This window comes from Coenobita brevimanus, chromosome 103 (genome assembly GCF_032717465.1).
Source record: "Coenobita brevimanus isolate Jiangsu-jjx chromosome 103, ASM3271746v2, whole genome shotgun sequence".
Taxonomy (NCBI): Eukaryota; Metazoa; Arthropoda; class Malacostraca; order Decapoda; family Coenobitidae; genus Coenobita; species Coenobita brevimanus.
In genome coordinates this window covers 16,599,684-16,616,614 of record NC_137056.1, presented here as the reverse complement: position 1 = coordinate 16,616,614, position 16,931 = coordinate 16,599,684, and the positions used below count along the sequence as shown (strand labels likewise).

Here is a 16,931-nt window from a genome sequence, read left to right as displayed (position 1 = left end):
CTGAAACAGGGTTGTGTGATGTCTCCATGGCTGTACAATATATACATGGATGGGGTTGTAAAGGAGGTGCAAGGTAGGGCAGTGGATGTGGGGGTGGCTCTAATGAATGAGGGTGAGATTTGGAATTTTCCAGTGTTGCTGTTTGCTGATGATACAGTATTGTTGAGTGAAGATGAATGGGAGTTGCAAGGTTTGGTGAATGAATTTGGGACAGTGTGTAGGAGGAGGAAGGTGAAAGTTAATGTAAACAAAAGTAAAGTTATGGTGTTTGAGAGGAATGAAGTCACAGAGTGTGCAGTGAGGTTGGATGGTGAGGATATGGAGAATGTGAGTGCATTCAAGTACTTGGGTAGTGTGATGAGTAAGGATGGAAGTTTAGGGGATGAAGTGCGTGAAAGGGTACAGCAGGGAAGGAAGGTTGTTGGTACACTGAAAGCAGTGATGAGAAATAGGGAGGTGAGTATGGAAGTTAAGAAGTCACTGCATGATAATATTGTGATCCCTACCCTGACGTATGGAAGCGAGGCGTGCACCTTGCAAGAGGGGAACAAATCAAGAGTGAGAGCAATGGAAATAAGTTACTTGAGAGGAGGATGTGGAGTGACGTTGAGGGACAGGTTGACAAATGAAGAAGTGGAGGAACGTTGTGGGGTGGATGGGGATGTGGTTGAGAAATACATTGAGGTGGTTTGGACATGTGGAGAGAATGGAGAATGAAAGACTGACTAAGAGGGCATATGTAGGTGAGGTGGAGGGAGGGAGAGGGAGGGGTAGACCGAGGATGAGGTGGAGGGATGGAGTTGAGAGGTATATGAGAGAGGGGTGTGTGAGTTGGGGGGAGGGTAGTCAAATGGTGGGTGACAGAGCGACTTGGAGGCGTTTTGTCTGCGGCCACCCTTTGCAGGATTAGGGCGTCGGTCTATAGATAGATTGATAGAAAAAATCGAGCTTAGTAAACTGTTCCCCAAAATGACAGTGTGCACCCCACGTATGGCTAAAACACATTAATCTAAGTCTAAAAATTATAAATTAACCTAAAGACACAATTTTTTTCTAAAATATTATTAGAATCAGCAAGAAAAATCAAAACTAAACATTAAACCGAGTTTTGGCCATCATTAGGCAGGGCATGGTGCAATTTCCACGGCCATCATCAAGCCGGGGTATCGCATCTAAGGGTATTGTATATTGAGGTATTACTGTATGTATTGAACAACCATGGGGACATCGAACAACTTTGTCGCACGCCCACTCAGATCGTGAACCATTTATTTAGATGCCCATTTACCCTAACACATGTTTTACTACCATTATAACAACTCTTGACGGCACCTAGCAGCTTACCATCTACACCGTACATGTGCAGAAGCTTCCACAATCCTTCACTGTTTACTTTGTCATATGACTTTTCCAGATCCATGAATGCCTAAACACCTTATGGTCTTTCTCACAAGCCTTCTCCACTATCTGTCTTGCAGCAAATATTTGATCCACACATCCTCTACCACTCCTAAAGCCCCTCTGTTCATCACTCTCGAGGACGTCTGATACCGTATCTCTCTTACTTTCTCTATAATAATTCTTCCATATACCTTCGCTACCACACTCAGTAAACTTATGGCATGATAATTTTTGCACTCACTTTGTTCACCCTTATTTTTGTACAGGGGTGCAGTCACAGCCTTTTTCCACTCTGCTGGCACAGTTTCACTCATCCATGCCTTTTTACATATCTCCAACAAGCACTTCATTTCGCCCTATCCTCTAGCCTCAGTCATCTCTACATACACAACTGGTTTCCCATTTTTCAGCTGCTTCACAGCGTTCCTCACCTGTGCGAGTGTCACGTTTCCTGGCACTGCATTCCTTCACTGCACATCCCCAAAACCAATCATGTTTACAGCCGCTCTGCTTTCTCTATTCCCATTCATCAGACTTTCAAAATATTCTTTCCATCTGGTCCTTACTTCATCCCCATGGGTTAATGATCAACAACTTACATCCTCCACACTTTCACATTTGTTTCTGTTGTCACTTCTACATTTCTGCACCTCTTTCCAGAATAACTTCCTATTTTCAGAGTAATTTGCATTCATGTTTCTTCCTAGATCATCATTTACCTCCTTCTTTTTCCATTCACTAGTCTCTTTACGTGCTTCTTGCTCTAAGTATATTCAGTTCCTTTATCAGTATAACCTCTGTCCTGTAACCACTCTAGCCATTTCTTCCTTATTTCCTCCACTTCTCTCTCAACCTCTTCATCCCACCATGCTGTACCTTTCTTCTTTGTTGTTGCCCTTGCCACACCGCACACTGTACCTTTCTTCTTTGTCGTTGCTCTTGCCACACCGCACACTGTACCTTTCTTCTTTGTTGTTGCCCTTGCCACACCGCACACTGTACCTTTCTTCTTTGTCATTGCCCTTGCCACACTGCACACTGTACCTTTCTTCTTTGTCGTTGCCCTTGCCACACTGCACACTGTACCTTTCTTCTTTGTCGTTGCTCTTGCCACACCGCACACTGCTGTAACACTCCTAACTAAGCAGTCCCCTTATTCATTCCACAGGCTGTCCAGATCCATTTAATTCCAATTCACTAATTCTAATTCCCCTCCTGCATTGGTACTGTATTCATTTGCCATTTCTTTGATCCCCAGCTTTTCCACTTTCTTTTTTAATAGAAGGTTGACGGAACCAAAGGCCAGGAGCCTGCAAGATGCTGCATGCAATTTTATGTGGAGAAAGAACTTTTGTGTGTGAAATATGTGGAACTCTGTGAACTATGAAATCATGTCTGGTGCTATCCCCAGTGGATAGCATGGTGCAACTCAAGCTGCCAAGGGTAATTTCTTTGACACCCTGTCTAACTTTCTTTACCTCTTTCCAGAACATTTTCTTATATTCCCTCCACTTTACACTCAAATTCCTTCCAAATTCCTCATCCACTCTCTTCCTACTCTTGCTTACTAATCTTTTCACCTCACTCTTCCTCTCTACATCTAACTCTCTTCCGTCTCTCAACTTCTTGCATGCCTGTTTATCATCCACTTACTGTATGAGACAGGTTGTGACACAAAATAAGAAAGCATATAGTGGGTGGTGGAAGGTGTGTGCAAGATATTCACAGAAGAATTTTGTGCAGCATGTGAGGTGGTGTGTGGAGTGAAGAGATGAATGGGGTGCAAGGAACTGCATGTTGGAATGAAGAGGTGAAACAAGCTGTGGCACAAAACAACAAAGCATATAGTGAGTGGATGGGAAGCAGGGGCATGGAGGAATTTGAGAGATGGAAGAGAATGCTATATGTAGAGAGGAAGAGAGAGGTGAAAAGATTAGTAGCGAAGAGAGAGTAAGAAGAGAGTGGATGAGGAATTTGGAAGGAATTTGAGTGAAAAGTGGAGGGAATGTAAGAAAATGTTCTGGAAAGAGGCAAAGAGAGTTAGATAGGGTGCCAAAGAAGTTAGCTGGGGAGTGAAAGATAAAAATGGAAGATTACTAGTGGAGAAGGGAGAAAAAGTGAGCAGATGGAGAGAACACTTTATGGAACTGTTAAACATAGGAAATGAAAGTAATGCAAGAATAAGTGGCTTGGAATGGCTGGGAGAAGGAGGGAGGTGAGAAGAGTTGAAGAAATCAGTAGGATGGAAGTAGTGGAAGCAATGAAAAATGTCAAAATGGGGACAGCCCCAGGAATTGATGGAGTGTGGGATGAAATGCTGAAGCATGGGGGAGAGGTAGTAGTAGAATGGATATGGAAGATATGCAGATTGGCCTGAGAGGAAGGTAAAGTCCCAGAGGATTGGAAGTCAGGTATAATTTTTCCCCTGTACAGAGGAAAGATAGGAAAAAGAAGTGTGTGGTAATCATAGGCGCATTTGTTTTCTTAGTGTAATAGGAAAAGTATATGGCAGAATACTTATTGACAGAGTTAGGAAAATAACAGAGGAGTTAGGTGGAGAAGAACAAAGAGGTTTTAGAAAGGTAAGAGGTTATTTAGATTTGATATTCATCCTTAGGTCTTTAGTAGAAAAGTTTCTAGGGAAGGGAAAGAATCTGTATGTGGCCTTCATGGATTTGGAGAAAGCATATGACAGCGTGGATAAACAAGGAATGTGGGAAATATTAAGTATATATGGAGTAAATGGGAAGTTGATGACTGCTGTGAAGAGTCTGTATGAGGGTGCTAGGGCTACGGTGCATGTGGATAGTGAAATGAGTGAATTTCTTTTATTTGAATGTTGGATTGAAACAACGATGTGTCCCCATTTGTTCAATCTGTACGGTATATGGATGGGGTTATAAAAGAAATACAATTTAGGGCAGTGGATGTTGGAGCAGCCCTAATGAGGGAGGGCAGCATTTGGAAACTTCCTGTACTGTTGTTTGCAGATGATACTATTTTGTTTAGTGAAGAAGAAGAGGACCTGCAAGCTTGGTGAATGAGTTTGGGAAAGTGTGTAAGAAACAGAATCTATAGATGAATGTAGGGAATAGTAAAGCTATGATCTTTGAGAGAAATGAAGTCACTGAATTTACAGTGAGGTTGGATGATTAGGAAATTAAAAATTTGAGTGCATTTAAGTACTTGGGTAGTTTGGTGACTAAGGATGGAAGTTTAAAGGATTAAGTGCTTCAGAGGGTACAAGAAGGAAGAAAGGTTGCTGGTTGTTTGAAAGCAATGTTAAGAAATAGGGAAGTTAGCATTGTGATACTGACTCTGACATATGGGAGTGAAGCTTGTGGTGTGGATATGGATGTGAAAGAAAGTGTTAGGAGAAATACATTGAGGTGGTTTGGCCATGTGGAGAGGATGGAGAGCAGGACACTAGTGAGGGGAGTGTATGTGAATGAAGTGGAGGGGGGGAGAGGGAGGGGGAGGCTGAGGATGAAATGGAAGGATGGAGTGAAAAGGTACATGAGAGAGGTGGGTATGAGCTGGGGGAAGGGCAGTTAAATGGTAGGGACAGGGTGACATGGAGGTGACTTGTTGTGGCCAGTTCTTACAGGATTAAGGCATCTGGCAAAAGATAGATAGAAAAAGGAGAATGGGATGATTGTGAAACAGCAGGAAATTGATTGGAAAAATACATGCAAAAGGAAAATTGACTGGACAGAGGTGTTGATAATGTATGGTGGTGGGGGAGCTTGGAGGCTTTTTGTAGATGGTGCCCTACATGAATTCAAGCATCTGAGATTAGGAAACTAACAAAGGTACAGTTATAGTTAGAACTTCATGTAGCTAATGTTTTTACACTTGCCCAGACTGATAAAAATTGGTGAGAGTGGCAGAAATCCAAAATTTTTGGGGAAACATTTTTTAAGGATAATAGAAACTTATTGCATGTAAACATGGTGAATCAAAAATATTATCTTTCTTTTCAGTCAAGAATGTTGGGTTGTGCAACTGTAACCATTCTGGTGCCTCAGCAGCTCTGCATTGAGTCAGACACTCTTCTGTGTGGCAGCCATGCATCATCAGGTATAGCACAGTGTCTTCTTTGCCAGGTAGATTGATATGCATCATATCCAGTGTTATTATCTACGGTCATAACGAGGTAAAACATGGGTTCTGTACATGACCCAGAGACCAAAAGACCAGTGGAAGACAGCAGTGTCACTGAAATCCCCCAAAGCTTGACAGTCATGATTGGAAGCAGAGGTTTTGCTGCTCTCATTTTTTGAAATGGAAGGAACTGTGCACACAGAATTGATCCCCTGATGTCCTACTGTTAATGCAAGTTTTTAAATAGTTGTGTGAGACAGTGAGATGCGAATGATATGAGCAGTGGAATGGTGGGTGGCTGCTTCACCAGTCTTGTAACACACATATACAGTGGTCCCTTGGCTATCATGCATAACTGGTACAGAGCCTAGTGCTTGATAACAAAATCTTGCAATGACAAAAGCACAGAGCCTATGGGATATATCCCACTTGGTACCAGGCACACGACTCATAAACATAAAAGTTCCATTTTTTAACAGTTTATCCTAACTAAATACTGTACATACATACTGTCACTACTCGTTTTACGGTGGGGTCATGTCAGGTCATACCTTATCGTGTACCGATTTTATCATAAATCGGGAAATTGAAACATTGTAAAAGGGGGGTTACATCAACTCAGCTTCTCAAAGTCACCTACCGAAGACTGAAATGAAAATGACAACCCACCTTAATCACTTCCTGTGTCGGTCCAAGTCATCTCCAAGGCCAAAACAAACACTATCACACCAACACAGGCTTCGTTACTCACATACAGTAAATCATTGCAACAACACAACAGTCACACTTGCATAACATTGGCCTGGTGCTACACAATGTGTAGGCTTACTGTAGCACGATGCTTGGCTGAGAGGTGACGATAGCAAGGGGGGGGCACACGTGAACAAGTGGAAAAGACAGGGCTTTGAAGGGATGGCGGGACCACGACTGAACCAAAACAATGCTTTGCACACTGGGGTCCCCATCTTGTCTGAGACAAGCGACTGTCACCTTGCGTGTGCCTAGTGCTTCGTACAAAATTTTCCGAGGACAATATTGTTATAGCGGGAAATTCATCGGAAATCGGATTTTGGGGTGGAACTTTTCTGGTATCATTGTAGCGAATTATCGTATACTGAATCAACGTAAAACGAGTAGTGACTGTACTATTATGGTATCAGAAAAACACATAGGTATGGTTTGGTTAATAGAGGGTGATAAAAAGGGCACAGTAAGGAAGAACCATAAACCATAGGGAGGACTGAGATGGGCTTGTGGTAAGGGGTTCTGAGGCATGGGGGTGGTGAGATGGTGGTCTCCACCAGTTGGGATTAACTCGCCTCATCTCTGAATCCTATAAAGACATAAGGAACAGTAACCAGTTTAGGCAGTCACTTGTTAAACTAGGGTACTGTAGTCGTGTGTACGTAGGGATATGATTTTCCATTATAAAACCTCACTTAGGCAGACCACAACTGAATCCATATATCTTTTCTCCTCCTCTCTATTTCTGTCCAACTTTTCCTCTTTTTTCCTTTCCATATCCATTTCCCCATCCTGTTACTTCTGCCCCTCTATCTTATTGATTTTGATGTCACCTTTAAAGGCTATAAAAGAAATTAATAAAAAGGAATTCAGTAGAAGAGGAAGTACACAAGAAATTTGCATCCTTCGTTGTCTTATCATTTGCCCAGACATATTTACACAAAGCTCTTGCAGGCAATTTTGACAACTGTGCAGCTGTCAGAAGGGATATGTAGACACACACACACACACACACACACACACACACACACACACATACACACACACACACACACACACACACACACACACACAGTGGTAACGTTCTCGCTTGCCATCTGGTAGACGGGAGTTCGCGCCTCGCTCAGGTTGCGAAATGTTTCACTGACGAAGTGGGTGGTTACTGTCCCCCTTGAGCAAGGGGACGGGTGTGTGGGTGTGTGAAGGTCACAGCCTTGCCCTTAGATCGGACTATATGAGCTCTCAGCTCCCTTCCGGGAGGGTAAAAGCTGACGATCACGACCATCAAGTGATCCTGATCGACCCGGTGAACACACACACTCACACACACACACCAGATGCAAAAGAGGCGAGACGTGCTGAACATCGCCCTGCACCTGGCCAATCTCGGCTACAAATGGCCATACCTAACAAGTACAGTATCTTTATATGAGTCAAGCTCTGTACTAGGTCCAGCTAAATAGTGTTCTAATATAAAAGAGAAAGTTTAAGTAAAAGTGTTGTTCCAAGAACAGAATACAACAAAGTAGTGCAGATGCGCCAAACAAGCAAATCAGCTGTTTAATATTGACTGTTTGGTCTGCGACGTACAGGAATGCAAAACTGCAAGTAGAATCTACCACAAGATGACCACCATCTTTTGCAAAGCAAATTTGGAAGGAGTTAAGAAAAAGGATAAAGGTAGAAAGCAGGATGATGATATCTACCAGGAACTGGTGGAAATGGAGACGCATAATAAGTTGGTAGAATAAGTGTACAGATTAGAGAAGGCATTTCAGAGTGAAATAGATGAAATTAAGAATCCGTTGCACATGCAGAAGGAGGAAAGGGAAAAATTAATAAAGAAGGTTAACAAGAAAGACTCGACAAGAAAGACTCGACAATAGATGAGCTTTCAGTTGAGGTGGGTACACTTAGAAGGAAGATTAGCGAAATGGCAGGCACAGTTGTCAACCATGAGAGTATTATAGAAGAGTTCAGAAATGATACAGAGACAGTAAGGCAGGCAAGCACTTCTTTAGATCATAGTAATATTGAGGAGAAGATAACTCAGGTGAATGAAGCGATGCAAAGGTACAAAAATGATGTGGAAACCATGTATGCTGAAATGGTGAAAGTAAAGAAAGACTTAGAAACAAGAGGCGAAGAAAAGAGCATTAAAAAGGAAATGAAGAAAATAATCCAAAACAATCCAAAATTGGTCAAAGATTTAGCAGACATCAACAAACCTATAGTAATCATTGTTATAGAGGAGGAAGAAATAAAAAACAAGATTTCGAGAGACAAAAAGGATATGGCAAATGTAATGAGCATATTGAAGGAAGTAGCAGAGGAAATCTGTTGTAAAGACATAGAGGAACACAAAAGGCTAGGGAAATATGAGAGAAATAAATCAAGGCCTCTGAAAGTAACCTTCCAGAGTGTAAACAATGTGGAGGAAATACTGAAAAATGCAAACAAACTTATGGCAAAAGAGAATTTCAAAAATGTATGGATAAAAAGATGCCTAACTCAAGAGGAATTGGGATTACTAAAAGAGAAGAGGGAGGAGGCAAAAACAAAGTACGAGGGAAGATCAGAGGAAGAGAAGAACACATTTTTTTACAAAGTAATTGGATTGCAGGTACGAATGTGGTACATAAACAGGAGGGAATAAAAAGGAGGAAGGTAGTAGACTCAAGTCATGACAAGTATGTAAACAAGTTGATTAAATTGATGTACTCTAATTTAGATGGAGTGGTATCTAAATTACTAGAGATGAATAATTATATTAAAGAAAAGGAACCACATATTGTTTGCCTAACTGAAACAAAATTAACATCAAGGATATCAAACGACACCCTAAACCTAGAGGAATACATTATATGGAGAAGAGATAGGAGCTTAAAAAAAAGAGGAGGAATTATAATATTAACAAAGAAAAATCTGCAAGTCAAAGAAATAGAACTACAGTAGATATACCCACAGGTAGAACTAATTGCAGTAGAGATTAGTATGTCTGAAGGGAAAGTAATTGTGGCAAATTTATACATGCCACCCAGATCAAACATTTGGGAAAAAGGCGAGTATGAAGACCTGGCAGAGAGTACAATTCAAAGTTTAAGAGCATTACTACATAGAATGGAGGAGAAATCTGAAAGAATTATACTATCTGGAGATTTCAATACAAATATAAATTGGAATACTCTAGATATAAAAAGCCAGGAAAGTTGTTGGGACCAAAAACTCCTGGAACTTGTACAGTAGTTTTTCCTAAGGCATCATGTAAAAGAAAGCACCAGAAAATGAGGACTTGATGTACCACCAGTACTAGATCTTATATTTACTAGGCAAGAAAATGATATTGACAGTATTATGTAGCACCCTCCATTCAGCAAAAGCGACCATGCAGTACTAAATCGCACCTTCAGGATTGCAATGAAAGTTACAAAAAGAGCCTTAACTACAAAAAGGGCAACTGTCATGACCTAAAGAAATACTGTACTTCTTAGAAATAGATTGGGAAAAAGAGCTTAGAGGACAAGATTTGAATGTTATACAGTATATAGAAAATTCTGTGAACTTTATGAAATAGGAGTCCAAAATTACGTCCCTCAGCACAGAGAAGCAGAAATGAAAGTAAAGAAATGGTTTAATAAAGAATGTGAAAAATCAAAAGAAAAAAGAGACTTGTTGTGGAATGGATAAGGAAGACACAATAGTGAAAGAGCATATAACAACTATAAACAGGCAAGAAGTGAATACACAAGAATAAGGAGGGAAGCCCAAAAACAGTTTGAGGAGGACATCATAAACAAAAGTAGTGATCAACCGAAGCTATTTTACAGCTGCATCCGAAGCAAAACTAAAGTGAAAGATAAAATACAATCCATTATGGATGGATGGATCCTCTATACACGGGAGAAAGATATTTGTGAAGCACTAAATAAGAATTTCCAATCAGTTTTTATGGAAGAAAATAATTTTGAGAGGGATGATTTGGAACACGCATGCCCAAACATATAGCCAGATACACAAATATCAGAAAAAGAAATACAGGAGGAGTTAAGTAAATTAGACAAAGGAAAAGCATGGTCCAGCAAAATTTCATGTCGGGTGCTACATGAATGTGCAAAGGAGTTAAGTAGACCATTATCTTTAATATCCAAGGAAACTATGAGTCCAGGTAAACTACCTGATATTTGGAAGAAAGCAGACTATTGTTCCCTTATTCAAGAAAAGGAATAGACAAAATCCAGTAAACTTCCAACCGGTTTCACCAACCAGTGTTGGAAGTAAGATACTGGAAAAGCTGATAAGAAAAGTTTGGGTAAACCATCTAGAGGAACACAAAATGATAACAGAAAGGCAATTTGGTTTCAGAAAGGGAAAATCATGTGTTACTAGTCCATTAAGCTACTATGACAGAGTTGCAAAAATATTACAGAAAAGAGAAAGATGGGTGGACAGTATCTATCTAGATTACGAGAAAGCATTTGACAGAGTACCACACCAAAGACTTTTATGGAAACTTTACCATCATGGAGGAATGCAAGGCAAACTGTACTGTCGGATGCAAGATTTTCTCAGAAAAATGGAAACGAGAACAGTACTAAGGGGAAATTACTCATTATGGAGGGAAGTGACTAGTGGAGTTCCCCAGGGCTTATTGCTGGTACCATTTATGTTTTTAGTATATATAAATGACATAGATAGTAATATGGGAAATGGAAGCTATTTAAATATATTTCCTGATAATGCAGAAACACAAAGGAGAATTACTAACACAGACTTTTGTAAAGAGTTACAGGAAGAATAAAATAAACTTCATGAATGGAGTAATACATGGCAAATGGAATTCAGTGTGGATAAGTGTCATGTAATCATGTTTGGTAGAAGTGGGAAAAGACCAGATTGGGATTATAACTTAGAAAGTAAAACCCTGCACATATCAGAAAGAGAGAAGGACTTAAGTGTGATCATAGAAAGTAAAACCCTGCACATATCAGAAAGAGAGAAGGACTTAAGTGTGATCATCAATAACAGACTACCTCCGACTGACCACGTAAGTGAGGAGGTACAGAATGTTTACACCCTGCTTGCAAATATGAGAATAGCATTCACATACATAAATGAAGACATTCTGCAAAAGATAAAAACATCTTTCATCAGACCAACCCTGGAGTATGCATCTGTAGTCTGGAATCCTCATCTCAAGAAACGCATACTGTAGATAAGATTGAAAAAGTTCAAAGGGCCGCCACAAGATGGGTACCAAGCTTAAGGGATCTAAGCTATGAAGAAAGACTAGAAAAACTGAATCTGCTAATACTACAGGAGAGAAGGAAAAGAGGAGATATGATTATGCTATATAAATGCATATCAGGGAAGGAGAAAATAGACATAAATGAATTTTGAGGAGTAGACTATAGCACTTGTCGAGCAGAGCAGTACTCCCAAGGTGGGTGGCAAACTGATGACAAGGAGAGCTGGAGCTCCCATTTCATCAACCCTCGGGACTAGTTCCTGACCATCTCCCTTTGCTGCACTTTTTCAGTGTTTCAGTAACACAGAGAGTAGGCCAGCATGCTCTCTAATACATGTTTCTCTAACTGTCAATACCAAACTACATGCAGTGTACATACTACACTTCTTTTTCAAAACTGGAAAATTAAAAATGGCGCATACTACTGATGCCTCGGAGTCTCCGGGGGGGGTGGACCATAAATGCCCCCGCCATCCGCCCCTCTCCCAGCAACGACTCTAAGAGCTGCATGGAACCACTGTCTGACTCACTTCTTCTACATTTCTGCAACATTCGCATCCTTTCCTCTAACTTTCTCTCTGTTGAACATCACCTTTCCTCCTCTAAACCTCACGTTCTCTTTCTTACCGAGACTCAGCTGTTTGAGGCAACTGACAGCAAACCCTTTTCTGTATCCTCCTGCTTTCCCTATACTCATATCAAAGGTAAAGGTGGCTGTTGTGTAGTCATTACTCGTTTTACGATGGGGTTACGTCAGGTCATGCCTTATCGTATACCGATTTTATCGTAAATCTGGAGATTGAAATCTATTATAAAAGGGAGGTTACGTCATCTCAGCTTCCCAAAGTCACCTAACCAAGACTGAACCATAAATGACAACCCACCTTTATTCCTTCCTGTGTTGGTCCAAGTCGTCCCCCCCCCCCCCTGAGGCTGGGGGACAGCCTGTGCTTACAGGAACTAGTGCTCAGCCTCTGAGTCAAACAGGAACAGGTTAGGGGGAGGAGAATCCGGCCCATACCTGCACCAACCTTAGCACTGGGACCCTTACCTGCACCAACCATAGCACTGGGGCCTACACTAGCACTGACCTTACCACTGGGCACACAAATCCACAGTACTGTAGTACGATGTTTGGCTGACAGGTGACGATAACAGGGGGCACACATGAACAAGTTGAAAAGACAGGGCTTTGAAGGGGTGACAGGACTTGGACCATAACAATGCCTGCACGCCGGGGCTGCCATCTTGCCTGAGACAAGCGACGGTCACCTTGCGTGTGCCTGGCGCTTTCCGATGGCAAAATCAATATAGCGGTAAATTTATTGTAAATCGAATTTTGGGGTGGAACATTTCTATTATTGTTGTAGCGAATTATTGTAAACCGAATCATCGTAAAATGAGTAATGACTGTATATGTACGCATCGACTTATCTTGCTCTTGTGTTCCTGAACTTGATTCTTCTGAATTCTCTACTCTCTGGCTTCAGCTCTCCTGTCATTCTTTGACTAAATATATCAGCACTGTTTACTTATCCCCAAATTCTACTGACTATCAAAAATTCTTTGACTGTCTTACTTCTATGATAGAACACATTTTATCCGTTTCCCCTTTCTCTGAAATCTCCATTCTAAGAGATTTCAATGTTCACCACCACCATTGGTTCTCCTCTCCTTTCACTGATCCACCTGGTGAACAAGCCTACATCTTTCCTATCCTTAATGACCTAGAGCTGCTTGTACAGCACCCTACCCGTATCCCTGACCGCCTTGGAGAGAGCTCCAACATACCTGACCTCTTCCTTACAACTAATCCTTCTGCTTACGCTATTAATCTTTCCTCTCCATTGGGCTCCTCTGATCACAACCTTATTACCTTATCCTGTCCTATTGCACTGGTACGGCCTGCGGACCCTCCAAAGAAACGTCGACTATGGCACTTTGGAGCTACAAATTGGAAGGCCCTCAGGCAGTACTTCTGTGATTTTCCCTGGAATGATTATTGCTTCCGTGGCCGGGAGCCATCTGAGTGTGCCTTGCGCATTACAGAGGTTATTTTCTCGGGCATGGAAGCATACATTCCTTTCTCAATATCCTTTGACTAATGCAAGAAAGCCTTGGTTTAATCATGCTTGTTCTAATGCTGTCCACAACAAGGAGAGGGCCAATAAAAGATACAAGAGCCAACCCATCCCTGAATCACGTCTTTTTTATGTTTCTGCTTGGAATCATACCAAGTCTGTTCTTCTCTCTGCTAAAAATAATTTCATCCCTACTAAATGTTCTCAACACTCCAACTCTAATTCTTCCTGCCCCTTCTGGCACCTTGCCAAAAACCTTTCTTTCAAATTTACCTCATCATCCTTCCCTCCTCTTTTCTACTGTGATGGCTCTGTAGCTATTTCTTCTTCTGATAAAGCAGATCTCGTCACTCAGACTTTCTCCTCCAATTCTACCTTAGACGATTCCAGTGTTGTTCCTCCATCACTTCCTCCCTCTGACTTCCTCATGGCTGACATTAAAATTTCTTCATCTGATGTATTTTCTGCCATCACTGGCCTCAGTACTAACAAGGCATATGGGCCTGATGGAGTCCCTTCTGTTGTCCTCAAGAACTGTGCTTCCGTGCTTACACCCAGCCTAGGTAAACTCTTTCGCTTTTGTCTGTCAACAACTTGTACCTTTCCTTCTTGCTGGAAGTTTGCTCTCATTCAGCCAGTCCCAAAGAAGGGTGACCATTCCCAACCCTCTAACTATCGTCCAATTTCTTTAACGTCCTGTGTCTCAAAAGTTTTCGAGTCTATTCTTAACAAAAAAATTTTAAAGCATCTTACCTATCACAACCTTCTTTCTGATCGTCAGTATGGGTTCCATCAGGAGACGCTTCACTGGCGATATTCTCGCCTTGCCTACCTTTCAGACTTCTGGCCATCCTCCTTTTTGGACTTTGGTGAAAGCTTTGCCATTGCACTTGACATTGCAGAGGCTTTTGATCAAGTCTGGCATAAATCTTTAATTTCCAAACTGCCCTCTTACGGTTTTTATCCTTCTATATGTGCCTTCATCTACAGCTTCCTCTCTGGTCATTCTGTAGCCGCTGTTGTAGACGGCCATCATTCTTCTCTTAGATCTATCAACAGTGGTGTTCCTCAGGGCTCTGTCCTATCACCAACTCTCTTCCTTTTATTCATCAATGATCTTGAAACCCCCCTACCCCCCTGGGGGTAGGGGGGTTTCAAGAATACTCCCCCAGTATCCCTGCTTGTCATACGAGGCAACTACATGTGTTGGTGGTGGGTTAGTGCCCCACCCCGTAAAAAGAACTAACTAAACAAGAGAATAAAGCGCCTCAGACCATGACGGACCATACGTTGACGACTAAGGAACGGACAAAGGGCATTCTGAGGGTGGGAACTTGGAATGTGAGAGGAGTGAATGATGAAGTGAAAGAGAGAGAGATTGTTCAGGTGCTTGAGGATGCAAAAGTGGATATATGTGGATTGACTGAAACTAAATGGGAATGTGAAAGGGTGAGAGAATGGGAATATGGTTTAAGTATATGTGTGGGAGTCAGTGAGAATGAGAGGGCAAAAGAGGGAGTATGTCTAATGATAAGCAAGAAGTGGAAGGAGAATATAAGAAAATATGGAACAGTGGGTGCAAGGATTGTATGGGTGAGGATGAAAGTAGGTATACAAGCGTGGGCGATTGTATGTGTGTATCCTCCAACAGAGGACAGAGTGGCAAGAGTGAAAGATGAGTTTTGGGCGAGAGTAGAAGCATGTATGGACAACTTTGAGAGGAGCGAGAGAGTGCTTTTGATTGGAGACATGAATGGCAAAGTTGGGAATGTACGAGTGGATGGAGTGGTTGGTCAGTGGGGTGTGCCAGCTGAAGTAGATGGGATTGGTAGTGTGTTGGTGGACATCTGTGCTGGTAGGGGGTTGGCAATAGCCAGCACCTACTTTCGGCATAAGATGATCCACCGGTATACGTGGAGAGTAATGAGAAGGATGGATGGTGAACTTGTTGAACGAAAGGCAATGATAGACTATGTGTGTGTGGATGAGCGAATGAGAAGACAAGTGTTGGATGCAAGAGTTTGGAGAGGGTGGGGGAATGGAGTCTCGGACCATCACTTACTGATGGCCAAGGTAAGGGTGCAAAGAAAATGGTTGAGGAGACAAAGGGGAAGACAGGAGGAAACAGCTCCTGTGAGAAGAGTGGAAAATTTGCAAGATAGTGAGAGAATGGCAGAGTATAAGAGCATAGAGGAAAAAAGATTGGGAAGGTTTGAGCTAGAGCAGATGGAAGGGGTGGAAGACGTATATAAGATATTTACGGAAGAGATAGGTGCAGCGTGTGAGGTGGTTTGTGGAGTGAGGAGGAGATGCAAGGGTGTGCAAGGGACAGCATGGTGGAATGATGAGGTGAAACAAGCTGTAGAACAAAAGAAGAAGGCATATAGTGAATGGTTAGCGAGTAGAGGTAGGGGAAAAGATGAGAGAGAGAAGAGAGAGGTATATGTGAGCAGGAGAAGGGAGGTGAAGAGTCTGGTGAAGGAGAGTAAGAAGAAAGTGGATGAAGAGTTTGGGAGGAATCTGAGTGTGAAATGGAGGGAGAGTAAGAAATTGTTTTGGAAGGAGGTAAAGAAAGTAAGGCAGTGTGAAAGGGGAAATAGTAGGGGAGTGTAAGATAGAAATAATAGATTGTTGGTGGAGAAGAGAGAAATTGAGGAGATGGAAGGAGCACTTTGAGGATTTGTTGAATGTAGAGAGTGAGAGCAGTACGAGTATAAGTGGTTGGGGAATGGCTGGGAGAAGAAGAGATGAGAGGAGGGAGGAAGAGATCAGTGGGGCAGAAGTAGTGGAAGGAATGAAGAAGATCAAGTTGGGAAAGGCCCCAGGAATTGATGGAGTGTGTGGTGAAATGCTGAGGTATGGGGGTGAGATTGTTGTGGAGTGGATATGGAAGTTGTGTAGATTGGCTTGGGAAGTGGGTAGGGTTCCAGAGGACTGGAAATCAGGTATAATTGTTCCTTTATACAAAGGAAAAGGGGAGAGAAAAGTATGTGGTAACCATAGGGGTATTTGCCTTCTTAGTGTGACTGGTAAAATATATGGTAGAATACTCATTGATAGGGTTAGGCATATGACAGAGGAGCTAGTTGGAGAAGAATAAGGGGGATTTAGGAAGGGAAAAGTGTGTAGATCAGATATTTGTTCTAAGATGTTTAGTGGAGAAGTATCTAGAGAAGGGAAAGAAAGTGTATGCTGCCTTCATGGACTTGGAGAAAGCTTATGATAGAATAGATAGGCATGGTATGTGGAAGGTATTAAGAATATATGGAGTGGAGGGGAAATTGTTGAGTGCTGTGAAGAGTATGTACGAAAGAGCTAGGGCTACGGTGCGAGTGGATGACTTCTTTGATCTCAAT

General features: G+C 41.9%; 1 protein-coding gene across 2 annotated transcripts in view; it reads left to right on the top strand.

Annotated features, from left to right (window-relative positions):
* Positions 1-16,931, top strand: part of PIG-Q (phosphatidylinositol glycan anchor biosynthesis class Q) — a 220,288-nt gene that overhangs the window by 21,610 nt on the left and 181,747 nt on the right. For both annotated transcript variants that reach the window (XM_080284910.1, XM_080284909.1), the window contains exon 2: positions 5,385-5,481. In XM_080284910.1, coding sequence (XP_080141036.1) covers positions 5,391-5,481 — 91 coding nt within the window. In that variant the 5' untranslated portion in view covers positions 5,385-5,390. The remainder of the gene's footprint in view (positions 1-5,384; positions 5,482-16,931) is intronic.